At 44.4% G+C, this 27,297-nt stretch overlaps 1 protein-coding gene across 1 annotated transcript in view; it reads right to left on the minus strand.

Annotated features, from left to right (window-relative positions):
• Positions 1–931: 931 nt before the first annotated feature.
• The window catches only part of efnb3b (ephrin-B3b), a 73,842-nt gene continuing 47,476 nt past the window's right edge, over positions 932–27,297 (minus strand). Inside the window, exons 3-5 of the mRNA XM_010738763.3 lie at positions 8,438–8,530; positions 5,601–5,660; positions 932–1,879 (exon numbers count right to left, since the gene is read on the minus strand). Coding sequence (XP_010737065.1) covers positions 1,440–1,879; positions 5,601–5,660; positions 8,438–8,530 — 593 coding nt within the window. The 3' untranslated portion in view covers positions 932–1,439. The remainder of the gene's footprint in view (positions 1,880–5,600; positions 5,661–8,437; positions 8,531–27,297) is intronic.

A 27,297-nucleotide genomic window follows, 5' to 3' on the forward strand; every position in this document is an offset into this window, starting at 1 on the left:
AGGAGCTATAAAAATATACACAGAGTTCAGAGACCCTAGGGGGTGGGAGGGGGGAGGGGGAGGAGGAGGAGGTGGGGAAAGGAGGGAGTGAATGAGGGAGGGAAGAGAGGAAGAGAGACACAACCTCTGTTCGCCAGGAAAATTTAAAAAAAGGGGATTAAATTAATATACAACGCAAAAAGGGGAAAAAGGAAGGAAACAAGGTCATTCTAAGTTGTGAAAAACAAAAACAGCAGATAAAAAAATGTCTAGCAACAGAAGTGTAGTTTAACAGAGTGGGTAAAAATAATAAAACAATAGAAAACAGAAAAAAAACATCTAGAAATTATTTACTGGATATTCATATATATAATCTATAAGTATTGATAGCGATAAAAAATCTCACTTTTTTGATATTCGCTCACTATTTTGTGTTTTGGTATTTAAGACAAGTCTAAAGAACGCACGCGCACGCACGATCACTCACACACAAAGCGCACACACACACACGCACACAAACTAAACCCCACGCACGCATATGCCAACTCATATGCAAACTTGCTGTACTGAAGCACACTAACTGCACACACACGTCTAATGTGGAGCAGCAGCGCCATAATTATTATCCAAGTCGTATGCACACTCGCACAGTCACGCACACACATTATTAAAATATACAAGATTCTGAGTGTCACCGATTGGTCATTGGACCTCCTCAGGCCAGGGCCTGGTCATGTGACCGCCGCCCGGGCTTGCTGATTGGGTGAGTCCGAGGCCCCTATTTTTCTCAGGAGAAACAAACACAAACAATCTAGAATTCCTATTGGTAAGTTAGTGGCAGGGGCCGGTCTCTGGTTGGCTGATGGAGCTCTGAGGGGTGGGGCGGTGAGATAGGCATGTATGGCCTCTGGGAATCAGAGTTCTCCGGCGCTAAGTGGGATCAGGGATGTAGTTTTTTTTTTTTTTTTTTAGTTGTAGTCTCTTTTTTTCTTTTTCTTTTGTAAAACATCTCAGGTCCCAAGGCCAGGTCCATACTCCTCGAATAAAGTGTGTTGCCACACACACACAGACTGGCGTTATGGGGACGACTCTTCAATTCAGCACGGGTGGGGCTCTTTTAACTCTGAGTTAACAAGAAGGGGGCACTCAGAGGCTCTTGCCCATTCGTGAGGGCCTTGTTAGGAAGGGCTATGTACGAATACGACGTTGCCCTTAACGCACACTTGGTGGCCCAGTTGTGTGAGAATGGGGTGGGGTGGTTTATTCAGCTAGAAACACAACTGTGGCCGGGCTCACGGGGCAGTGAGTGGGGGGTCCATGGGACAATACTGGTAGTATTGAGGGGTTCAGGGTCGGAGCTGTGATGGCGAGCTTTGCTGTGGCTTCATTTGGAGCAGGGGATCGGTTGGTAATGGGTAGAGGGAGGTGGATGTGTCCAGTCGGCCGGAGCAGTGGCCGTCTCATACTTTGTAGTAAATGTTGGCCGGGCTCTGAGGCGGCATCTCCTGGACGATGTAGACGGGGTGTCCGTAGTCTCCGCTCACCTTCTCGTAGTGCGGGCAGTAGGCGGAGTCCGACGTCCGAAGGGGGATGATGATGTCGCTGGGCTCTGAACCGTTATTGTTGGAGCTGGAGATGCCACCGCCTCCTCCCCTCTTGGGGCTGGTGAGCGACGACAGTGACAGTGGAGGGTGGTGGGTGTCCGAGTGCTTGGCGTGCCGCCGCCTGTAGCACACCACGCAGATCACGGCGGTTACGAGCAGGAGGAAGGCAGAGCCTCCTGCGGCACCAGCGATGAGGGCGATGTTGGAGGGTTGAAGGGGCCCGTTCTCGCCACCGCCCTCGTTCCCGAAGTTACCGCTGTTGGGTCCTCGAGACTGGGTGGAGTTCCCTGTGCCGCCTGAAACAAATCATAGAACAATCTTACTCCAACATCCACACTATCACAAGCTGCTTTTAGTGTTTCCGTTTGATTTATATATGCATATTAATCATCCGGAATATACCAGGGCAATAACGCAGCTTCCTCTCACAATTTATGTTTTCATGAGCTTTTAAGTAAACATACCAATCCTTATGGCTCTGTACCACAAAAACATGAGTAATGGTGCTGGTTAAGCTCGGCTAGTGAAGGCTGCAGAGGCTTAACCCATGGAATGCAGTAAGTATGCAGCAAATCTCGCAGATGCTTATATGTGGTCTCTTTATTGATGTAATGAAGTGGACAGCAGTGCATATAAAATGGAGAGGGGCCGTCCATAGACTCAGTGTGTGAGTGCGAGAGCACTGTATAGTATATACTCTTGTGGACAGCCTGGCTAAGCCACAGTGTGGATCAAGGTAACACACTCTATTTCCCTAACCTTAACAACTGTATTTACTTGGCATTACAGCCTGCCACATGAAGAGAGCTTCACCGCTCAGCTCCTACCACCAGACCACACACTCTGCCTGCCTGCTGGCTTTCCTGCTTGCCTGCCTGCCTGCCTGTCTGTCTTTTTTATCTGTCTTCCTGTTTATCAAACTGTCTGTCACGTTATCTTTCGCTTTTGTCGGACGATTGCTCCCTCTGTCTGTTGTGTGTCTGTCTGAAACCTAAGATCTTCACAGGCCCCGGAGCTCACAGATTTCTCGGCAGGACGTCAGGTCAGAACTCAGCAGGTGGATGATGGTCTGGACGAGCGTATGAGTGTGTGTATATATATATGTGTGTGTATGTTTATAAAGTGGGGGAGGAAAGAGAGCTATGGCTCTGACACCGGACCGTGTGACTGTGTGCGGCGAACTGGTTAAGGCTGGTAATGCGAGTCCCTGCTATATAGAGCCTTTGGATTGGGCTATCATTATTCTTGGCACACATCCCTTTTCTTTTCTCCCTGTCTGTCTCTCTCCTGCGTCTCCTCCGCTTCCTCGCCCTCCCTTGCTCCGTGGTTCTCTCCGTCTTCGGGTTATTGTAGCTGTAATGACCTACCTTGCTCTGAGCTCAGTGCCTAGCAACACAACACACATTCAGACAAACACACACTAAGGAATGGACGTACACATCCTTTGCAAGTGAATCCATGCAAACACACCTCATCCCCCTGCTGTTAGGCCCCCCTGTTGCGCTGGACTGACTGGGAGCACAGCACTAATGCTGGACGTCGATTATACTCCCTTCTCCTCCTCCCGCTTTCTTCCTCCCTCCATTAACCCAACATCCCCGATTCTCCATCTCCATTATGATCGCCGCCTTTCACCGGCTCTCTTTATTATATCCTCTACCTTCACCTCTCCTCCTCCGCATTCTCTTCTCGCTCCCCCTATTTTCCACCTTCTTACTCCTTCCCGTGTTTCCTTTTTTATCACACAAGTTTAGACTTTGACGCCTTGTTTGCCCCCTTGTCTCACTTCTTTCTTGTTTTTTTTTTATTTCATTAGTGAATTTCACCTTGAAGAGAGACATCCAACAGGTGAGAAAGAAAAACAGGTCAAGGTGATAACGGAGTCTTATCCTTGTTTTTGAGCTAGCTGTCCTTCGCCTTCTATTGCTTGTAGAATTTACATCTCAGGAACTAGTTGGTCTTATCATCATCTATTCTACACGTTTTCTAGAACTGTGAACACACACGGTAGTTATTGTTCCACTTGCGCGTGTGTAAATCAATGCGTGTTTCCACCTTTATTTGAGTACATTCAAGAGCATGTGAAAAGATTACATAATTAATGGAGCACCAGAGGCTCCGATGCATAATGGCACGTCATTGCTATCCTGTTTCTTTTATGAATTCATTTGTGGTGATACAGACGGGGGGCTTCATGTGCATCAAGGGGCCTGTTGTGGACTTGGATCAGGGACTTTGAGGTTGCATACACTCCTGACACAATGCTCGGAGTGACAGAACGGCATGAATAGCTCGTTTAACGATAAACGATGCAGAGACCGTGCATTAGAAAAAACTGTTTCCTTCATTACTTTTAAATATATATTTCTGGTGGTTTCACTCAGGTTGTTTTTGTTGCACAATACAGGTGAATAAAGCCGACATTAACACTGCTAAAATCCAGATTGTCATCACCAGCATGTAGGTGGATTAGGGCTGTAAAGCTACTATCAAATCTGTATCCTATATCTTTTCATTTCACACAAATATATATATTCAGGTTTATAATGGAGGTGGGTGGAAGCTGTTAATCATTAGATTGCTTTGTTTGCTCTGTTAAACCTATCGACTGCCATTCATATTATTGTCTTTTTGCCGTCAAGTGCCAGACTTTAATATCACCAGGTAAAAATAACACCTGTGCAACAACAGTCAGCTTTATCCTGTTTTATTGAGAATGAACCCTGCCGAATGTTTAAATATGAAACTGAAAACACATCTGTTTACACATTTGTTTACATTTTGGCATCTTTGAGATCCTTCCACGAGTGTGAGTTAGTTATTTGACTAACTCATGACCCTGAGAAGAAGTAGTTTCTTTGCAGTAAATTCTCAGACTCTTAAAAACTCAGACGCTGTCCAGAGAGAGATTATCTGTTCATATCTAAATACTGTATTTGTTTACATCCCGAGAGAGGATCAGATTCAACAAACAGACAAAATGAGCAACTGTGAATCACCGGCAACATTTCAGCTATTAGTCGGGATGATATTGAGTGTATTCACACGGGGGATTTCAAATCCTGGCATAACTGTTGTGTCAGGAGTCAACACAATCATTTCAGATAAGTGTGTGCTAATATGTCCACGTGTGAGAGTCAAAAATGTGTAAAATCCTTCATCATGTGCAAAGATGTAAATCAGTCTCGTAGTCTCGTCTCGTTCTGGTAAAAACAATGCATACCATTGTTGCTTATTTCACACATGCAGCTCTCACCAATGTGAGGTATGGACAAGTGATTGGACAATGTGTGAATGTCCCAATTCACACATTTGGTATAGTACACAAATTCTCCACAGAGAGAGAGAAAAAGGGAAATGAACACAACCGATGTTCTTTTCTCCTCCACTGAATGACTGCGAGCTAGAGCGTGAGCCTAAGCCTCTCTCCAGCTCCATCTCCTTGTTCTATTCCCTTTTCCTCTTTGCTTTTCAATTATTCTTCTCTTTCTCCTCCTTATGTGCCTCCCACTTCTACCCACTCTGTTCCATCACTCCCCTATGTCTTCTTCTTCCCTCTCCCCTCATCTTTCCGCAATTCTCATTTCTATCTTTCTCTCTCTCTTGACGGAACTGAATCCAGGCCGCCCCAAGTAATGACAATAATAATTCTCTGAAATGTCGCCGGCGGTCTGGCCCTCTCTCCTGCTGCCCTCTATCCCTTTCTCCTCTTTCTTCCTCTCTCTCTTTTTCTTGTCCTTCTCCCAAGGTAGCTATTAGCCATCCATTCCCCGCCTGCAGCACTTAGCTCGCAGGGTTGGGTGCAGAGACGACGAAGAGAGCAGAGAGAGAGAGAGAGAAAGATATGGAACTGAATAGAGAGATCCACAGATGTCACCGCTGCACATTCTCCATCTGTCGCCTCCTCCCTCCCTCTGCCTGCTGCTTTTCTTTCTATCTACCAGTCTTCGCTTATTCTCTCCATCAATTTTATGGATGGATCCACCGAGGATTATCTCCATTCGGTCTCCTGCTTACCTGGGTTTCTGTTGGTGGTGCGTCCCGCTGGCGGGTCCTTCTTCGGAAGCCCATATGGGCCTGTGGAGGAAAAATAAGGGTGGAATATGAGCAGAATGAAAGAAATACAGAGACTAGAACAGCCGAGGCTCTCGCTACTGGAACCAATAAGTGACATTAGCAAAGAGAGAGCCAGCCAGAGAGAGAAATAAAGACAGAGGAGCTTTAATAAAGGCTTCCCTCCCTTCCATTCCCATTATAGGAGAGCACATATTGATTGGGCCTCCATGTACCGAGTGTGAGCACTTTTCCATTTGTTTGAATGGGAAACTAAAGAGAGGCCGTTTGTTGTTTTGGCCAGAGTGAATTTACACAAGGCCATAACGGCTTGTAATCTGTAGTCGCTAAATCAGGCCATCTGTCTAGCAAGCCCTCAGTAATGGTGATAGCATTAAAGTGCGTTTATGTGACACATGCAAACGCACACACGCACACACACATGCGCGCGCATGCACAGATGCAGCTATTGTAGAAGTGCCACTCCTCATCGCTGAAAGAGACGGTTCAGAAAATACTAATTTTGTTCGTTTCTGTGCCATCTGGCCGACAGTAAGCAGAAAGAATAGAGTTTTATATATCGGGATATGACTGTTGAACTCAAACATTTTAAAAAGAAAGTCTGTTATTGGTCATTGCAGCAGCAGGGGAGAGCAAAATTGATATGACCATGGGGTGCTTATGGGTAAAGCCACAAACCCACACACTGCATCGCACAAACTAGTGAATGTGTGTGTGCATGCGCCGCCATCAACCTACATACACTGACATTTAGAGAAGTGTAAAGCTATTGGCTGGCAGATCCCTCATGACGGTCAACCAAACAGAAGTTAGGGGCGGTGCTGTCTGGATCAATAGAAAGTGCTGTGTGGTCAGCAGGGACCAGTGGAGGGAGGTTCAGACTGAATGTGTGTGTGTGTGTGTTTGTGCATGTGTGTGCGTGTGTGTGACAGAGACAAAGAGCAAGCAAGATAGATAAAGAATTAAATAAGAAGAGACAGGTCAATGTATGTGTGCGGGGCAAAGGTGCAAGTGTGTGTTTTTTTTTTTTTTTTTTTACAAGTGCATGTGTGTGTTCCTTGGCGCGGAGAAGAGCGGCATATCTCATCAGAGATCACCATGAAGCGGCACGCCGCTTATTTAGACGACAAACAACACGGACGTGACCTTTCAGCCACACAGCAGATAAGACAGAGAGACAGAGGGTGACAGAGGGAAAGAGTGAAAATAACAGAGGAGGGGGGGAGTTGTAAGGAGAGATGGGCCAGCATGCAAAATGAAAGGGAAGTGATGAGGACAGGGAAAACGGGAATTTGAAAAAGGAAGCAAGCAGTGTCGCTTGAATGAAAAGGGGTTAAAAAAAAAAGAAAGAGAAAAAACAGGCGAATGCAGAGAGAATAGAGAAGACGTGGAGGGAGGACAGAAGAGGAAAGAAAAAAGACAGATGATGAGACAGGGACAGGGAGAAAAGGGAAATAAGGATGACAATAAAAAAAGATGCGTGTGTGTGTGTGTGTCTTAAAACTTCATAGAGCTGTGTAGAAGTGACAGAGTGTTGTCCATGTGTGTGTGTGTGTGTGTCAGGAAGGTTTCTACTGCCCATGTGGTGAAAAAGCCAAGGGGAAGGAGGTGTGTATGTGTGTGTGTGTGTGTGTGTGTGGTGGTATTTCTATTAGCTGAGCTGACTATGCTGATGTTACGGGCTGATAGAGCCACAGCAGCACCACTTGCCTCTTTGATGAAGAGCAATACACAAGGCCTGATAACACAGGATAGGCTAAAGAAACAGAAATAGGCGAGGTGTGTGTTCATGTGTGTGTGTGTGTGAGAGAGAGGGGGGGGGTCGTGTGAAGGACAGGTGCCCATTATGTGTAGGAATGCGCAGGTCAGTGAAAATGCATAAAAGGGCCTTTTTTTTTTTTTTTTTTTTGAAAAGCCTGCATGTGAGGGTCATTACCTGCGAATATTTTCCAAACAAATTAGAACTGTGTGCAGCCTCGAGTCATTAAAAATCACTGACTGTGTGCTTTAACACTGAATGGAGTCATTTTGTTATCGCGCCTTAGCGTGCAGGTCTGCTGTGTGGGGGAGATGCGTGTGTTCTCGCTGTGCACGTGTGTGTCCACATGCCCGCAAGGGCGTTTCAGTTAGGGTGTCACCACCACCATATGCAGCCATGTCTTTGCATGTGTGAGCTAATCTCCATGCCTGTAATGTATATCCTGCTCAGAGATATGCACATTTCAATGTGTGTGTGTGTGTGTGTGTGTGTGTTTGAGAGTGTGTGTCCAGCATGAGTTAAAAGGCAGAGTGAGAGGGGAGTCAACAGGGCTCATTAGAGCTGACTGATCCCACACTTCTCCGCTGTTCTCGCCACTTAACGAGACCTAATACGCTCAGTGAGAACACACACTCGCCAAGTGATGTACACACGCGCGTGCACGTGTGTGTGCGTGCGTGTGCATTTTGTACGTGTGTGTGTGTAGGACAGAAGAAGATGAGAGAGTTGGTTTTAAAGAGGAAAAGGCTGCATGTCAGACGAGGTGCAGTAATGAACGTGTTGTGCTCTGTACTGTACAGATGGGAGATGATGTGAGATGCGATGGACTGCAGCCAATGTGTGTTAGTCACAGTGTGTTGAGTGAGCGATTGTGTGTGATGCTGGAATAACAATGTGTGTGTTATGAGTAAGAGAGTGTGTGTGAAAAAAAAATGTGTGCTGGACTTACTGAAAAGCTCATATGTGTGTGTGTGTGTGTGAGAGAGAGATAGTGGTGGAAGAGAGAGGTGAGAACACTTACTCTGCCCCACTTTCAGCACCACCTTCATGCCTTGCGTGGCACACACTCCGCCTCTCATGCTATCCAGGCCTTGGCGAGTCCCATCTGACGTAGCTGGAGGGATGGAAACAAAATTACATAATTAGCCAAGAAGCAGGGTGGTATATACAGACACAAACACACACACACACACACACACACAGTGGTAAGCCATCCGTTAAAGCCACACAAATTCACTCACTCTCCCTCTCTCAATCTATAGCCGTCGCCAACAATAGCTTCTATTCATATGGTCGGCCATTCCAGAGAGTCAGAGAGTGACATTTGCAGAGGCAGCGATTTAAAACTCCACCAGAAGCTCTGAAATGTCAAACTACGAGGCGGCAGCACTTTAATAAGTCCTCATTTAGCAATCCGCTGGAATTCATTAACACCCCCACCGCACTGCATGGACTCAACCACTTTCAGTCAACTGCAATTGCTGCTCAGGGTGGAGAAATAACAGGAGAGGGGGGTAATTTAGAGAGGCACCGACTGGCTGATGGAAAAAAGGGATGGTAATCCAATCATGGGTGTATATGAAATAAAATGGAGCCCCCGAGACACAAAACACTGTGTGTAGAGAGAAACTGGACCTGATTGGTAAGAAAACAGACTGTGATGAATGAGCTGAAGCTCAAAATGGTAGCAACCCATTACTACCACTGCTTTTAATTAAGAGAATTTTTTTTCAAAAATCAGACTTGTGTTGATACAGGCAATGAGGTATTTAATATACATTCTGATGCTAGAGAAACTTTATTTGCAACAGTCCAATCAAAACAGCAACCCTAACCTCTTCTGGACCCGTTCTTTCTGCTGTAACCAGGAAGGAGGCCAAAGGAGGTCAAGCAGCGCTGACAAAGTGCGCCGGCAAGAGGGTGTGTGAGCATGAATCCATGCAGCACTCTAACACTTCCTCTTACATAAAGCACATCAGTGAATGCATTAAAGATCACTGGTCTGCAGGTCACAAAGGCTGGAGGAGGATGGGAGGAGGAGGAGGAGGACGGAGCAATCAGGATGGAAGAATCAAGAAAAAAAAAGTATAGGGCTGAAGATATGAGGATGCAGAGACTATTTAGAATTTTTATTCTGATCGTCCATATCAATCCTTTGTTTCTCTTCCTGAGGTTTCTTCCATTTTCAGTCCTCCCGATCCGATTTGAAAAACAGTTTTCATTTTAAAGACTTCAAAACTATCTTTGGTTTTAAAGTTTAACGTAATACAGGGACTGATATGTGGCCACTGTGGCTAGTAAAAAAAAAAAGACAATAAACATATTCTTCCTCCTTCCACCAACCGGCCCAAATACCACAGGCCCACACCACCCATTTATACTTATTTTTGCCTTTATAGCCCCTAGGCTAACCCTCACCTTGTCTCCTTAAAGAAATATAAAAAATAATTTTCCCCCCGCCACTTCGCTTCAGGCTATAGATTAGCCTGTCTGAAGTGAAGCAGTAAGGAAGGGATGGCGGGTGGCTCCGGAGAGAGAGACAGAGATAGAGAGAGAGAGAGAGAGAGGTGTGAAAAAGAGGCAGTTTTACTTCTAACACCTCCCTCTCTGTCTCTCCTTCCATCCCTGCAGGACGCAGAGTGTGAAAGCAGAGGAGGAGAGAAGCAGGCGGAGGTCAAGGCGAGCAGCAGTATGAAGGGAAAGGCAGCAGACAGGGATGGATGAAGGGATATATATAAAGAAGGTTTAAATAAAGCGCTGTGAAAACTTTGTGGGTTCATCAGGTTTTCCTACTATTTGTTGTGTTACAACATCACTTTAAACGTAGTATTTTTTTTCTCCCGTCTGAGACTAATGCAGGAGGAGAACGTAATTTATTTTAATGAAGTTCAAACAAATGAAAATAAGCGGAGTGTGCCAAATTAAGTACGCTGTGGTTTCATCAGGGCTTTTACAAGTGTCATTGTACTCCTAATATATGTGCGTGTGCTCAGATTCAGGGTGTAGCAACATGTTTTGAACATTATTTTAAGATTCAGAAAAGACCGGGCTTAATGCAAGAACCACTTATGCAAATATGCAAATTTTCTCACACTTAAAATGAGCTCTTAGGTACAAATGAAATTTGCAAGTGGTCCAGACATATCATATGAGCCATGCGAGCTTTATACAGACATTTTTGGCATCAGACAGTTTCTCTTTGTGTCTGCTCTGATGACTCGTTAGCAGCTTTACTGTTAATATTCTCTAATTGTTTCCGCTCGCTGTGTTTTCATCTGCTGTCTCCTGACAGCAGGCCTCGGAGCTGTACGGGGTGTGAAATTCTTTTGTTTACTCTTGGGTAACTTTTTTTTTTGGTGAATGAAACTGGTCCACACAATCATGAACAGGTGGCATTCATCAAGTTGAAACGGGCCATTCATGACAGAGTTTGTACAGTTAAGAAAGTTTGGTGAGTGCGACCTGGAACACTGAAAACCTCACAGAGAAAAGGGTGAGAGAGGCTTGGTACAAAAACACAAACATTTCCTTGCACAAGGCCCAACATCTTGAATGAAACATGTCGAAACACGCTGCATAACTTTTATAATTATTATTTTATAACTGCATTAAAATAAATCTAATTGTCTAATCTCTTAAAGAAGGGACCCTTATATAAGTTTCATAAAACTACAATATAACAACACTAAAGTCATATTAAAGCACAATTAAATGGGCATTTATCATGTTCACTGGTTACCCACTCAAGCGGAGCAAAGTGCTACCCACAAGGGAACTGTGTTCATTTCGCTTGTTATGAAACATACAGATAAATATATTCATTGGCAGTATTTTTCTGCATCTGTTTGAATACAAAATAAAAAAAATCATCATACATAAATATTTTCTGTAACTGTGTGGGACGGCCTCCCTGTAAATAAAAGTAAGTAAATAAAATGTCAGGAATTAGTTTTGTATTAAGTTTTGTATTGAATTCTGTACACAGACAATCATTTCATCAACTAACTGTATAATATTTATTCATTCAAATGTTTTTTAACATTATAAATCTCAGGTTCTTATCTAGGACACAGTGTATGAAAACAAAATGATTAAATGATTTAAAATGTATAATCTGTCTTAATCATCTTAGAGCTAAAAATCTGCTTTTAGCCTTAACTACATCCATATGCAAGGGGGTACAGAGTGTGATAAAGATGAGCTGTAGGGCAAAAAACAAGAGCAGCAGCCCTGATTAAAGGAATGGATTGAGGATGGCATAAATACCCTCAACTGGTCTGAGAGAGAAGGGCGGAGGACTATGATTTCTGAGAGTAATAACTGCTGACACGCGAAGAAGGACAAGAAGGTGACGGGAGACGAGGGAGGTGAGGAAGACGAGGCTGAGGATAGGAGGAGGAGGAGGAAGTCACGCAGGGAAGCGAAGCAGGGAGACTGATTGCCTGTGACAAGCTGCTGGGTGATATGATGGGGACAGGAGACTATGTGAGACGATAGAGATGACCCAGAGCCCAGTGGACACAGGGAGGAGGAGGAGGAAGAGGGAGGAGGAGAAGGAGGAGGAGGGAGGGAGACAAGATTCGAAGAAAAAAACGTAAAGTGGTAGGACAGAGAAAAAGTAGAGAAGTTAAAAACAGAAAGGAAGGAAAGAGTTTAAATGACATGATAGATAGCAGAGAGGTAAAAGACCCTAATGTCTCCATTATGGAAAAGTGGAGCGGTAATGGATACAAAGAAGAGGGAGACGGAGAGAGACAGACACTGAGAGCAATGGAACCAAATTGAGCCAGGAGAGCCTCCACAAATGTGATTTTGCAAATGTAAGTTATTTTTTTTAACATCATAATCAACAGGTCACAAATATCACGAAGGCAATTTCTGTTGAAACAGTGAACTGTATCAGGACAGATCCTCTTCAATCCATTAGACGTGTTACAGGTGCCACTATTTCTGTGAATGTCAATTTCACACAGGAACAAAGTGAACAAAGAGATCCGAGCTGCTTTGTCCTTGGATCGAAAATATTCCCCCACTCCATCTTGGTTTCTAAACACTGAAAATGTTGAAACATTTCCTTGCACTTGAGGAAAGGGGGGGGTAAAATATCACCAAATCAAGGTAGAGATAATCACAGAACATCTGTGAAATCCTGATGACAGACAGAGATGAGAGCGGGAAAGATGGATGCGATGTAGGAATGGCATGCTTCAAATCTTCCCCACCTCACTTTGGGAGGACAGACAGAGAGAGAGAGAGAGAGGAAAAAAGAGTGGGGAGGAGTGTACAGAACAATTTGGGATGAGATAAGACGATAAAGGAGGAGGAACAGCGAGGTAGAAAAGAGGGAGACGGGAGAGAGAGAGGACGGGATGAGTAATTGAGACAATGATCAGCAGTGATGGGGGGGGATGTGAAGCGCCAGAGGACAGAGGAGAGGAAGGGCGTCGCTCCGCCACCCTCATTCGACAGGAAGACAGGAGGGAGAGGCGGAGGAAGTGGAAAAACTTAATTAATGAAATAATACTGCAGTCAACCTCAATCAGACTGCACAGCACCGGGGCTCTGCACACAAAGAGGCAGGCAGGGCGGCCGGCCGGCCGGGCAGGCGAGGGGAGGGAGTGTGTATCTAGTTCATAGAAAAGATCACAAAGTGGATGAGAATCTTTCTCTGTGTCTCTCTTATTATTACCAAGGTCAGTGCCGGGCCAAGTCTCTTCTCTGCCTCCATTATCGCTGCTGAAGTTGGCGCACTGTTATGTAAAAGACAAAAATGACTCCATAGGAATCATATCTCACATGGGTCATTCATTCATGGACTTGAACCTCACGCCCGACACGCGTTCGTCCCTATATCAACCGATACTCACTGCAGTGGACTGCGCAATGCTACTTCATTTGCATTAAGACGCAGTCCAGAACTTGATGTTTGCCCTCCCACTCTATTCCTCGGGCCCTCCTGTGGCGTGCTTTACAGCCCTGCTTATATATTCCACACATGCTGAGTGACAGCCGGCCTCCCGCAGCAAAACACTTGCTCGCTACGTGAGTGATGTGAATTTGTGTACATGCTGATGTTGTTATTTCCATCACGCTCCTAACTGCCTACTTTGGGACACCACTCACATTTCACTTTGCTCAAAAGTCACAAGAAGTGCTGTTATGTTGCCCGATTTAATATATTTTCTGGTTCCAGCTTTTAGTGCGATGTTCTTCGAGTTTCTTGGTGCAATGTGGTTTTTACTGGAAATGGAAACGGAGCTCTTTGGGCATTTAAATCAAAAATGTAATGCCGAATCCAAGGCTGGATTATCAACCAGACCCCATGACCCCACAACCGCAGGGGTTCCAAAAGTTAAAAAATAGTTTAAGGATATCCACCAACATATTGCAGTATGAACTGAAAAGATAACGGTCTATAGCTGGCCCTGTCTTCTTGAGGGTCCTTGAATCCAAGGATGTAGATTCGATTTTAGAGGTAAGGGTAAACACATGATGTCAGAGGCTTATGGTGGTTCAAGATTTACAAATTATTGGTTGGCTAACACACCAGAAAAAAAAACTTTTAGTGCCTCTGATCTTCTTCAGGAGAGTGACCTGTATGTAACCTGAAAGTCAAAACCTGGGGCAAAATTACAATCCTCCTCCTTCTTGTGAAGCATAAAACTGTGAGCATACAACTAAAGGTGACAGAAAAGAGCAGTATTTCAGCATAGCGTAGTATTTAATATGTTTTACTTGCAGATGACAGGATGTATAACTCACTGAGAGGAGGGGCGGTCAGCGAGGGACCATAGTTCAATTTTTTCCCAGGGCCCTCAGGCAGATTAATGTCTCTCGTGTCAAGTTGCAGGGTTTTTTTTATAATAAAAAAGATTGAGGTGGGGCTGTCTAAGTATCGATGTTGTGCATAAATACTGTACGTGTGGCCGAGCCGTTGCAACAGTCTAAGTTAGCTACTGTACCACAAATTACACACACATGGTTTCGGAGCGCGAAGTGATGACAATTGTGATGACAATCAGATTAAAGGGAGCAAAAAATGGGAATGTGGCGTGCAGCAAAAGAGCAGATTAAACAACAAACCGAATGAATAAACAAGCAAACAAAAGGCCACGGAGGAACAAAGCCCGCTCGCTCGCGCTGGCTCACGTTCCACGAGCACCGCGGCGCCCCCGCTGGCCTCTGGTGTGTGCGGTGGCATGTTAGCCACGTCATGAGTGTGTCGGGTTAAGGAACTCAATAATCACGAATGCAAATGCAACGCGAGCGACGCAAAAGCAAGTGGTTGTTTTTGTATTTTACTCCGGGCACACTGATGCATGCTCGGGCTTGAGTGTGTTTGTCCTTGTGTGTGTTTGTGTCAGTGTGTGTGTGTGTGTGCAAAGTGTTCCCATCTGTGCAAATCAACCAATGTGTTGCTTCACAGCAGCTTTGCCTTTAAAATCCTCCTTTTAGTTCCACTTGTTTGGCTTTTCGGACCACATTCCCCAAAAAACAACCACGAAACTAAGTTTGTCACTCGGGTGGACTGGGTGTGTGTGTGTGTCTGTGTGTGTGGGGGGGACTTGGGGGTGGGATTTACAGTTGCCTTCCTGTTTAAATTTGTAGGCCTCACTCTCCAGAGGCTCTATGAGCTCCATGTGTGTCATCTAGATGATGAAGAGCATATAACCTGATCCCCTCTCCCTTGAGGCGAAGCTGAAGGATTCATTCTCTCTCCCTCATTCTCCACACATCCTCCAAAAAAAAATCCTGGATCTCGCCATCGAAATTTCCTGTAACTAAAAACGTCTTCATAAATCTCTGATGGCGTTTTTATAACCTGGCTATGACGCATTAACGAAGCTATCACAAGCCATTACCTTGCGGCGGCGGCACGGAGGGGAAAAGGCATTAAGTTGTGTACTGGAACAGAACGGGCATTATTTTAGCTCCCCCCCTCGAAAAAACACACCAGCCGAGTATTATTTTCACATTCCACCTCCAAATACACAACACACCATTACTTCCAACATAGCATGAGGTTTTCCAAACTTCTTTTTCTGCGGAGTTCAGGTTTTTTTGTTCTATTGTTGCAGACAAAAGGCTTACTGTTGACTCTGTTGTGGTAGCACTTGATCCATAAATGGGACCGGCTACAAACAAGGACAGAGAGAAGTCTGCATTTTTTTTTTGGTGCCTCTGCTGCACAATGACATGGTGGTATGTATGTGGTTTGGAGACAGTACAAGTATGTGTTTGTCACATGAGATAATGCAAGAGCGGGAAGAACTTTGTGCTGATAAAGACTCGCATTGTTAAAATGTTGGCTTGTTTAATGGAGAAAGTGTCCACTTTTTTCTGTTTATGATCACACTGTGGCTAAAGTAACAATATATGTTGCTATGTGTTGTGCGTCGAGTGGAAAGAGCACCAAAAAATTGGCATTTAAAGGTACTTTGGTTACTATGGTTACTAATTACTATTTAAAAGTCTACTTTATTAGCTAGAGAGTACATTTTATCTCACCCATGGAATACTGGAAGGTTAACATAAATCAAATTATGTTACTACCTAAAGTGCACGAACAAATTAAAGCCAAATTGAATGATTTCTGTTGGGAACTCTGCATAATTTGTATTCTGTATTAATGTGATAGTATAAGTATGACGTTCGTCCTAGAATAAACTTACTAATGCAACTGGTGTCTTTTATTTTTACTTGTTTCTTGCGAGCTCCAGCACACGTTTGTGAGACAGGGAACCAGAAGCGACAGGACCTGGACTGGCCGACGTAGGGAGCCAAGTCATGGTCACAGGTTGAACTCACATGATGTGTCACATGCTGACCAAAAAGACACACATAAATTCACAGAGAGGAATCTCACGCAAGCCCCCAATTTCACACATGCCTCCACAGAGAAAACCCAGACGTCAACTTGTACACGCCACTCACAAATATATTGTACACACACACACACGAAATCCACCAGAGGAAAATAATCTCAATGTCTTTGCTTGCGTGCGGTTGATCTCCTCTCTGCTCGATGACATTTTAATTCTCAGCACTTTGTCGCTTTCCATCCATCCTATTCTATTACAATCACCCCCTCTCTTCTTTATTCACCCTCCCTCCCCTGTTTCTCCATCTTTCGATGTCCCGTGTGCTTGAGGGAGGGGGGCTGGGGATAGGGGGCAGCTCAGAATCACATCGTATTAACCTCCAGTACCAAAACACACACAACAAAATTGGGCCAAGGCACAGCAGCCTCCACCCTCCTACCGCCCATCAGAGTTCCAAACAGGAGGACTGGAGTGAGGAGCGCACCTGATCTCCACATCTGACAAACACACACATGCACGCAAGGCGCTGAGAGGGAGTCTGATTGCTTGTGACAGATCCGCTGCCATTTTCTCGTTTAGTTCTGAGGCAATGTGTCTGTTTTCTGTCACCACGTTTGCCTTTGACTAAATCCACATCGTGATTTATTGGACAGCTTGCGCCATATTAATAATCCAGCTGTCGTGTCGTATGTGGGTGTGACCTTCCTTGTGCATTCTCATATGGCTAAATGTTTCGTGTAACACAAATATAGGTCATTAATGTTTGCATACAGTACATCAGTGTGCATGTGTGTGTGTATTTGAGACCCCTCCGGTTCATAATTTGGTTTGATGTACAGCAGGGTAATGATGGCTGTCATCTGCAACATTAACACAGTATGGTCACTGTGTCCCTGCGCATCAATAAACAATCTACACAACCTCTCAAAGCTGCTTATGGCCTCTATAAGAGATATATATATAGGTCCAAGAGGGGGGAGGAGGGTGGTCATTATCACTGCCAGAGCGAGAGAGAAAGGGGGGCATAAATAAGGTCATCAGTAGGCATCAGTGGCCATAAACATAGAGGCTGTTTCTTTCCTTTCATTCGCGTTAATTAAATAAGAAACAAATCGTGGAGGAGTAAACGTAATAAGTCTGACCGTCCAATTGGGAAAATAATACACGCCAAACAAATGTGACCGCCGGAGCATAGACATGCATAATGGAGCAAAAGAAAGACAGAGAGGCACAAAGAGAAAAAAAGCAAAAGCAAAAGCAAAAGAAAAGAGAGAGCAAGGCCATTAAAAAGAGGCCTAGTGACTGGGTGGATGAGCCTTGTGTAACGTCAGTAAAGTGCTAGTCATGTAGGACAGTCACGACCAATGTTCCTTACAACTGGGTCAATGTTCCCGTCCTGGGGCAGCGAGGGCATTCTGCGTGGTTTTTCTGAGCGTGTGCATGTAACCGCCAACTTCCACAAACCTGCCCCAAACTGCTATCCCTGCAATGACTGTCAAGTGCACCTCTGAGTGGACCTGCATGCATATTAAATGAATACTTCAATGACTACTTATCAATACTTAATGAATACTTATCAGTGAATCCCTGAGTGACTTCTACAGCACTGATTTTTTTTTTAAAGGAGCCAATGCGAAGCCTTTTCACATGCGGCTCAGTACGTGACGCAGCCCGACGCTGACGGGGCAGGAGATATGAAGCTGAGCGGCGAGGTTGAGTTCATGGTCACGTTTGACTATCTGAATGTGATATTTTCCAGCGCCGGCTGAGTCGATGTCGGATTCGCTGCAGTCACACAGAATATGAGGTAACACTTGGTGGTATCGCAGAGGAATCTGACTGCCTGCAGACCCGCGGTGTGCGTGCATGTCTTGTGCGTGTCCTTGTCTGCTGGTGTCTCTGCTGGCATGTGTCCGTCTTAAGGTTTGTGTGTGCATGTGGGTAGCCGTTCTGCATTATATCAGCCACTAGATTGGAGGCCTGGAGAAATGGGTCAGCGCCAGCCTCGTCGTTCCCTCTCACTGTCTCTCCTGCTCCATGCTCATGTTTTTTTTTTTCCCAGCCTCTCTTATTCCCAAGTCGCTCCCAGAATAAAAACGAAACACCTCCGGTTGTCCACTCCTCCTGCGGCTGCCTGGATCTGGGTTAAACCAGCCAAGTCCATCACTCACTCCCTCTTTCCCCTCCTTCCTGTCTCCTTTCTTTTCTTTTCTTTTTGTTGGATAAAGAAACTCTAAGAAGTCTCCACTTGTGTGTCTTAATAATCTCGGTCGAGGAAGAAGACACATGCAGCGTAATGATATGGATGTTCAGACGAGGAAATGAGACATCAGATGTGTGGAGTAAACAAAGCATGCTTCCACTTGCCATCTCCTGACATTTAGATTGAAGAAGTCATGAACACAAGCGGTTTCGATAAAACGCTCTTATGATCAACGCCGATGTTTTTGATAAAAACTAATTTATCATGTGTCTCAGCTGAAAACATGTCAGAGAACATTTTGGTGTCTTTGTGTCTATGTAAATCTATGTAGCTCATGGTGTTTCATCAGGGTGGTCCTATTTATACACACACACACACACACACACATATGCACATACCTGTTGCAAAAGGGGAGGGGGGGGGCACATCACAGGTAACAGGATACCATACTCATGACTAATAGTACTTGAGGGATGTCTCCCTCTTACATTAATGCCCCTATCATTCATCCTGTTGTCTTTTTTTGGCCCAGTAAGTTGTCCCCAAAACCCTCCCCTTCACTCTCCACCAACGCACTCACACACTCCCACACACACACAAACACGGGGGAGTGCACATTTACACACCTGTGTGAGCACACAATCACTAAATAAAAGCCCTCAGTCTCACATTAGCCTGATTTACCGTCTCAATTTAGGCATGAATTCAGTGCAGCCAAGAGGAAAACAGGAGACAACTACACCTAACTCGCAGTTCCACATCTCCTGTCACTTTGTCATACTTTCATCACGATGCGGAGAGGTAGAGGGGGGGGAGCTGCCGTCTGTTGCAGCAATCACTCTCTCCTCCGGTAGCTCTTGCTTTCCCTCCACTCCAACGTTTCCCTCTCCATCTCCTTTCAATTATTGCCTTTATGTTTTTCGAGCCTTTCCTGCAGTCCTCTTCTTTGTAGGGGCTTCCTCTCAGGCAGAGCCTAGCTGTGACATTGTCTGTCATTGCAGGATTACAGCGTTGGCACCTCGCCACGAACATGCCGAAGACGCGGAGGAGACGACCCTTTGCCGCATGCATTCTGCTCTGCCACGGGGTACGAACCTTTCGACTAGAAAAACAACTCATGAAAAACCAAATGTATCTTGAAGTACGAACTTCCCTCTGGGACATTAAGCTGTCAGATTTTCTTAATTTAAGTGACTTTGAGTCAACTTTGTAGCTGATGGTGACTTTTAGACAATAGAGATACTGAAAAGTTGGCAGAATACAGTTTAGGGAGCACTGAGAATATAGTTTGACCCCAATGATTATTAAAGGCCATTTTTGGCTTCATTTCTTGGCTGATATTTTAGTTTGTAGGAAAAACATTTGAAACAGCTCATTGAAATGCACCATGTCCATCCAACAAACACTGGCTCATATACACTTTTACTAACATCAATCACACAAGAGTATTAAGAGAGCCTAAAGAAAGCAAACAAAAAAGCACCATCATGTTAAAACATCACAGGTCAAGTCATTTTCAGATTATGTAAAACCTCTCTGAAGGACAAGCGGTCAAATAACGCCGGGCCTGTTTCTTGCTTTTGGGTGATTTGATATGTAGGTTATGCTTCTTTTGGTAAAATAGAAATTGGCAGAGCAGGGGACCGGGAAAGGGAGAAGTTGCTCGACTGAAGGACAAACGTCTGGTAAAACAAGAAGCTAGGAACAATGCAAAAAAAAAAAGAAGAAGAAGAAAAAAAAAAAAGAGGGAAGTGGGTCAACGGTCTGAAGGGAGGAACGTGACAGCGATCTGTGACATGTAGCAGGAGAGAAAGAAAGTGAAAGCAAGTGGGAAGATGGCGACAGGGAGAGGGGAGGGGTTTCTAAATTAAGAAGAAGGGAAGCAGAAGGGTGTGAAGGAGGAGGAGGCGGCGGAAGAGTGAGGGCGAAAATGTGAGCTAAAAAGATGGGAAAAGGCAAGAGTCCATGGGAGGAAGGAGCTGTTAGAGAGAAGAGCCTCATAAATGTCACTTCTTTCTGGGTGATATTAATGGCAAATGTCAAAGACACAGGACTTACAGGAGGGTTAGGTCTCCAAAAACACACACACAAACACATGCATGAACACTCAAACGCACAGAGTTTCTCCCTTCAGACAATGACTTTTGAAAGGAGGCAGTGAAGGAGTGGGCCTGCAGAGGAGCTGTACATCTTAAAGACTGTAATTACACATAACTGTCAGTCTAATTAAGGCTTTTAATGAACTCCACGAGAGCTCGGAAAGGACAAAAAAAAAACGCCAGCCGCTGGAAAACGCGCGCGTTTGTTTGCGTGTGTGTGATAAATGATGCGCTCAAGGAAGAACGCGCACATAAACGCCAACACAATCAAACATTTTAATGAGCCTGAGTGCAGCTTTGAGGTCCACCATCTAATAAACATGCATACCTGTAAGGGTCTCTCATCTCCTATTGCAACACACACACACACACAGAACTAATTGTTCCTGTCATTCCCTCTCTATGGTGATGAAGCGTTAAAGCCCTGCCCACTGCAGAAGCATGATTGGACCTATAGGAAAGACCTTTCAAACAATTGGATTTGCCATTAAGGAAAACTTTATTTAAGATTTAACTGAAATACATCACAACAGAGGACTAATCTACATTACACATCATTAAGCTCGGCTGCTAAGGCTCTTGGCTGCACTCTCCTGCTCGCTGGCCAGGTATAGGAAAATAGATTGTATTCAAAGGCTGGCAAAATGTTAGGTCTTGATGTAGTGGCAGATATAGAGCAATAACCAGAATCAAATGTTGTTTGATTTTGGATGGGCGAGCTCATGTACAATGATTGCACAGGGTACAGTCTCTGTTGTGGAGCTTTATAAAAGGGTCAGTTCACCCAAATTACAAATAAAATATATATATATATATATATATATATATATAATATAAAATGTCCTCTGTAGTTTGTAAGATTGTCTCACTTTATTCATGTGAATGTGCTGTACAAGTCCAGAAATGTGTGCATTATTATCATGTAGTAGCTGTGGCAGCAGCATTAGTTCCCATGGAACTAATGATATATGTAGCAACCCTAGCTTTGGGGGTAGTGTAGCTATTTTGAATATCATATTTCCCAGCTCTAGTATTTCACCGAACAGCTGGTTAGCTCAATCAAATGCTACATGGCTGGTTCATTTTCGGAGAAATGACTGGGCATTATTTGGGCATTTCATACATTTATTAGATAGTGACAGGAGAGAGATGACTGGAAATGAGTGGACAGAGAGATGGGGGGTGATACACAGAAAGTCTATGAATGTTAATCACTGTGGTTCATGGTTGTCATTTTAACCCCTGCAGCTCCTGAACCTTGTAGCTTGACTCTTGCCATTTGCTCTTTAGTTAAAACTCCCTTTTCTCCGCATAAAGAAGATCTGTTAAAGGCAGTGACACATTTTAAATAAGACTACTATTATCATTCCTTACTCTTTTGCTTTTACTAGCATTATTTCTTTCCATGTCAGGGGGGGCCACCATCCATTTTAGGGCCCCAGCTAATAGATCAAGAAACACGGGGGGAAAAAAAACAGTCTCTCCTTTCTTTCTCCTTCAAGTTTCCTTCTTTCATTGCATGCCATTCTTTCAACCAGGAGCTATGTCACAGGCTGTAGACATTGTGTGTACGCATACACACACACACACACACACACACACACAGAAGCACTTTAAACCTGGCTCAGTTTTAGTGTTTAAATGCACCAGCCAAGACTGTGCTATTACACAATCCTGACGAGCATGGAGGTCCCTATAATGGATCAACACAGATTCAACACAATGCGGCAGTGTGTGTGTGTGTGTATGCTTGCCTTTAAAGTCCTTGAACCATGACTGTAATACTTGAACACAGAGTCGTGCGTTTGTGCGTATGCGTGTGTGTGTCTTCGTGTGTGTGTGTGTGTGTGTGTGTGCTCTTTTGTAATGGATGCTTCAGCCTCTATGGACATATACCTTGCAGTTCAGAAATGTTTGACTGATCTTTAACAGTACAGGCCTCCTCTTCCTCACTACCCCCCACTGTTACTCTTGTTTCCAAAAGAGGAAAGTAAGAGAAACACACACACACACACACAGACACACATACATGCACAAAACATGGGAGCCAGCCAGCCGAAATAATACATCTTGACATCTGTGCCTGCATACTGCTCGGGGGAGAGATTGAAGAGAGAGAAAGTGGAAAGAAGAAGGGTGAGAGATGAAGGGGAAGATGATGGACAGCAGAAAAAAGCATAGGGCAATTATATACTGTTTGTGTGTGCGTGCGTTAGAAACTCAATGTTTGTGTGTCAGTGTATATTTCTATACGTGCGAAACAGTGAGAGAAAGAGAGCGATGACAGTTGTGTTTGTTTAGTTCTCTGTGATTAAAGAAGCCTGCTAGAAGCTGTGTGCTTAGCTGTATGGCTGTTTGTTGTGTGTGTGTGTGTGTGCGCACGCATGCTCGTCTCTGCTTTTCAGAAACGTGGGGGTGTATGCACTCTGAATGTGTCAGTCTGTCTTCACTTTTGCATGTGTGTCGTAAATCTTATTTGCGCGTCACGAGTGTGTCTGAGGGTTGACGCGTTTGAGCGTGCGCGTGTTGCAGTGCGTCTACCTCCACAAATGTGTGTTTTACGACTAATCTCCTGGTCTCGCTTGCTTTAGTGAACTCATCCACGGATATCTCGTGCACGCGGGACTGGAAAAACCAGTGCGTGCGGCTGCGTGTGTGCTCATCGATGCAAGGTTTCTCTCGGTGTTGTTTATATTTCTTGTTCGATGCAGAGTTCATTTCATGTGACGGCTCAAAGATATCTGTCAGTCTCCCTCTGTCACCTTAGTTCAACAAGCTTTATTAGCCTGATTATGATAATTCTCCAACTGCCAAAGTAAAGTACACAATGCCAAGTCTGTCAAAGAAGATAAAAACAAATGTACGAAGAAAACCTGTGCAGCAACTTTTGCTAAGTTCAGCAGAACATTCCAATATGTCACAAATATTTAATCTGTATTTGTTTAAGGGCAAGCTAAAATTAAAAACTAAATATTGCGAAACTCTGACTCATTCCGACAATAAGCAACACATTCAATTCATTTAGTCTGATGCATGTGTCCAATCAAAGTGTCCAGAGGGAGAACTCTATCTGTTCACTCACCATGAAGATAAAAAACATCCGCTAAACGCACGAATGATAATATGATGCTCCTTTGATTATGGGGCTTTTATTTTGCCAAAGACTTACTGTCTCGCTCAAGGGCACTTGGATGCTTGCATGCATCTTTTTCTTCCAAGTCAACCTGCTAAAACACAAGCTCATTCACATGCAGTTCCGTTTTGTCGAAAATCAAAAGCAGGGTATTAAAAAAAAGCACTTGACCAGAACTTAATGCGAGGAAGCAGATATGAGGAATTTTAAAACTTCCTTTTACTTTTCCACCATGTTTTGATGATTCAAAATGATCATTAAGTCCTGATCTAGAAACTTATAGTAAAAAAATTCATTCAAATTCATCTTTTGACTCATGCATGTGAAATTCGCAAGTGGAAAAGTCATTATTCTGCTAGATCTGATAGCAAGAGGAATGCATGTATCTCCCCGCCGCTCACTTTTACTGTGCTGTCTTGGGCTTTCAGCAGGGAACCGAAAGAGAGGAGAGAGCATCTAAAAGAGTAACACGTGTGCCGTGGGGGAAAGAGAGCTGGAGACGGAGTGACAGACATACAGAATGACAGAAACAGAGAATTAGACAGAGTTGCAGAGAGAGAGAGAGAGAAAAAGAGTTTCCCACCTGAGTGAAACTTTTAACAGGGTCAAGTGTGACGTTCGGGTGTAAAAACAGCTTGGGCTAATTCATAATTTAAACGTGCCATTCACACACACATGAACACACTGAGCTCCCGTAGGATCACAAGCCCACTACTCTCACCTCCAAGGACCGCTAGACGCTCTTTTAAAAAGGCCTGGTTTCAAAAGAAAAAGAAGAAGAAGAAAAAAAAGAAAAAAAAGCTGCCACAGCATGCCAAGACGTGGCAGATGGGAGACATTTTCAACTCACAAACTGACTGACAAAATCTCACATAACAAGAACTGATTCTGGTGCTGGTGTAAGGATTGATATGTGTGGTGTACTCTCTACACTCAGGGAGCAAAAAGAGTGCACTTCAACGTCAATGTCTTCAATGAGGGGTACTTAGCTAAAAATATCAGTTTCACGGGAGTTCTGTGATAGAAAGAAGAAAAAAAAAAACAGGCAGCACAAATCCAAGCAAACAGGCAGAATCGTGTTAGCATCTCATATAACGCAGCAGCCCTAAATAAACTATGACTAATTTGTCACTCTGTGTCATATTTGTGGGTTGAGCGACCCTTTTTCTTTCCGAGTGCCGCCGCCAAAACTTCTTCGATTACTTTATCGGTAATCCGTTTAAAGCAGTGTGCTCCAAGTTGCCGTAAATCTGTCCTGCTCCTCTAATCTTCAATTCATCACACATTTCCTAATCACGCTCCAAAAATAACAAACCTGGTATTACTTACTCTCTATTTTCTGTACAACGTGAGCCGAGCCAAATGCAAGCTATCAAAAGGTTTATGGTGTGTGTATGAATTACTAAAGACTAACAAACTACCCTGTCCATCTTGTTATATTGTAAAACACAAGGAAAAAAAAAAGGACTTTATTCTTAATTAAAGCTTCAAATAATATGAAACGGGCATGCAATAATGTACTAGTGCTTTCTTGGCAAGGTCAAGCTTGTAAAAACAGTTCTTAAATCTTCAAAAGGGACAAACCTGGATAAATAAAGGTTAAACCAATAAAACAGAGCGGCCATTCTCCATTAAACCTTGTCTTTCCTCCCAGCCGGCCGGCTTCCAGAGGCAATGACAGCAGGACTGTTGCTGCAGATGAGGTAAGACACTATTTGCCACAACGGGGCCCTCTTCTCCTCGCAACGTCACCAAGAGAGCAACCGAGCGAGGCTGGAGGTGCCAATGAATTAGTTCACTGTTTTCACTCATTATACTGAACTGACTGCCTCACTTTCTCTGTCTTTATTTACACCCTTTTCTTCATCTCCGACTTCTCTGGCACCACACACACACAGCCAACAAAGACCCCGCTCATAATGAGGGCATAGCGGTGTCTGAGTGTGTGTGGTTTGTGTGTGTGTGTGTGTGTGTGTGTGTGTGTGGAGGAAGGGGGATTATGGCAGTTCCAAAGCTGTGAATAGGGGCCAGGCTGGGCCTTGGCCCTGGCTGAATTAATTACTCTAATTAGCTTCTTAATTGCATATATTAAACCAGTGGTTAGCAGGGCTGGAGCCGTGGTTAGGGCCTGGATCTAAAGCTGGAGCCGGGGGTGGGTACATGCGGACAAAAGGGTATTACACACAAACACATACGTGCACACACATGGTGGCAAACAAGTTCCACCTTCCCCCACCCACTTGACGTGGGTGGGGGAAGGTGGAGTAGGTAGTCTGAAGTGGAGAAACGAGACCAAGCGCTCCCCTCCATGATGAGGGTATTCAATTATCCAACTCCCCCCTCATCAATATATAATCAGCACATACAGCAGCAGCAGATGTGTGGTACTAATATGGACGATAAGCCCCCCCAGAGGGAACAGAGAGGATTAATATTAGAACACCAGGGACTACTTGAAGCACTCTTCATCTGAAACTCTTCACTGTATCACTTACTCAGCGCTCGGCTCCCTGTGACATTCAAGATGCCAAACCCTGCCGCTGATTCGCAACCATCGAGCCTCGCCCCCCCGTCTGGTCCACGCACCACGTCACGCAGACTTACATAGATCATGACAACATCAGAGCCATTAGTTCCACCGCCTGTTCCCCTTCCCAGCTTTATTGGCTCCAACGTTTTGCGCATTCTAAACAATTATCAAAATCCCTTGGCTCTCCACAGCGGACAACATGCATCAAATTAAGCTTTTTTTGGGCTTGAGCTGACCCCAGAGTAAAAATAAGCCAGGCCGAGAGAGATAGAGAGCGAGTGAGAGACAGAGTGATCCTCCAGCCAATAAAGGTGGAATGTGTGTGTGTTTGTATGTCTGTGTGTGTGTTGGGAGGGGAAGGATTTGGACTGTGATGGCAAGAGGCGGGGGGTAAAAATTGCAGAAAATGCCTTGTTGTATTAGTGAAATACGCCCAAAGTATCTCACAACAATGACGATTAGTCAAGAACAAGTAAACAGCCAGTCCGCTAATGAATCTCTCTTCAATAAACAAGTAGAGCACACGTGCACGCACGCACACATCGTGCACAAGTGCCGACTGATAATGACGTTCTTTGTGGAGTTTTTTGGGGTAATTAGGGCCGCTTAAATGGCGGTTAAAAAGGATTTGCAGCTGATTGTTTGTCCTTGTGTCTTTGAGCCGTGGGCCCTCTTGCTCCACTGAGTGTCAACACTGTCTTCTTCCACTGTCTCCTCATAGCACACAGAAATCCTCTTTCATCAGCTTCGTCCACAGCCAGCCCTTCTTCTGCTTCTCTTCATTCCTCTCCTCTCCTCTCCTCCTCTCCCTTTCTGCAGGCTCAAATTTATTCTAGCTCATCTGTTTCCCTGTAATTTACTCTCTCTCTCACTTTTCCTCCTCCTGCTCCTCCTCTTCCTCTCCATCTTCTTCGACCGAACAGCTGCCGGGCTCCCAAGAACACCATAATCTCCCTCGCACATGGCAGAGATCATGCCTGTTACTTAAATAAACAATTCTCATAAAAGAACACCAGCAATATGAATAGAATCCTCTTGATGGAAACGGTTTGATATTATGGAAAATGATGCACTCATTTGTTTTCTTTCCCAGA

The sequence above is a fragment of the Larimichthys crocea genome, chromosome XIV, assembly GCF_000972845.2.
Source record: "Larimichthys crocea isolate SSNF chromosome XIV, L_crocea_2.0, whole genome shotgun sequence".
In the NCBI taxonomy this organism is placed as follows: Eukaryota; Metazoa; Chordata; class Actinopteri; family Sciaenidae; genus Larimichthys; species Larimichthys crocea.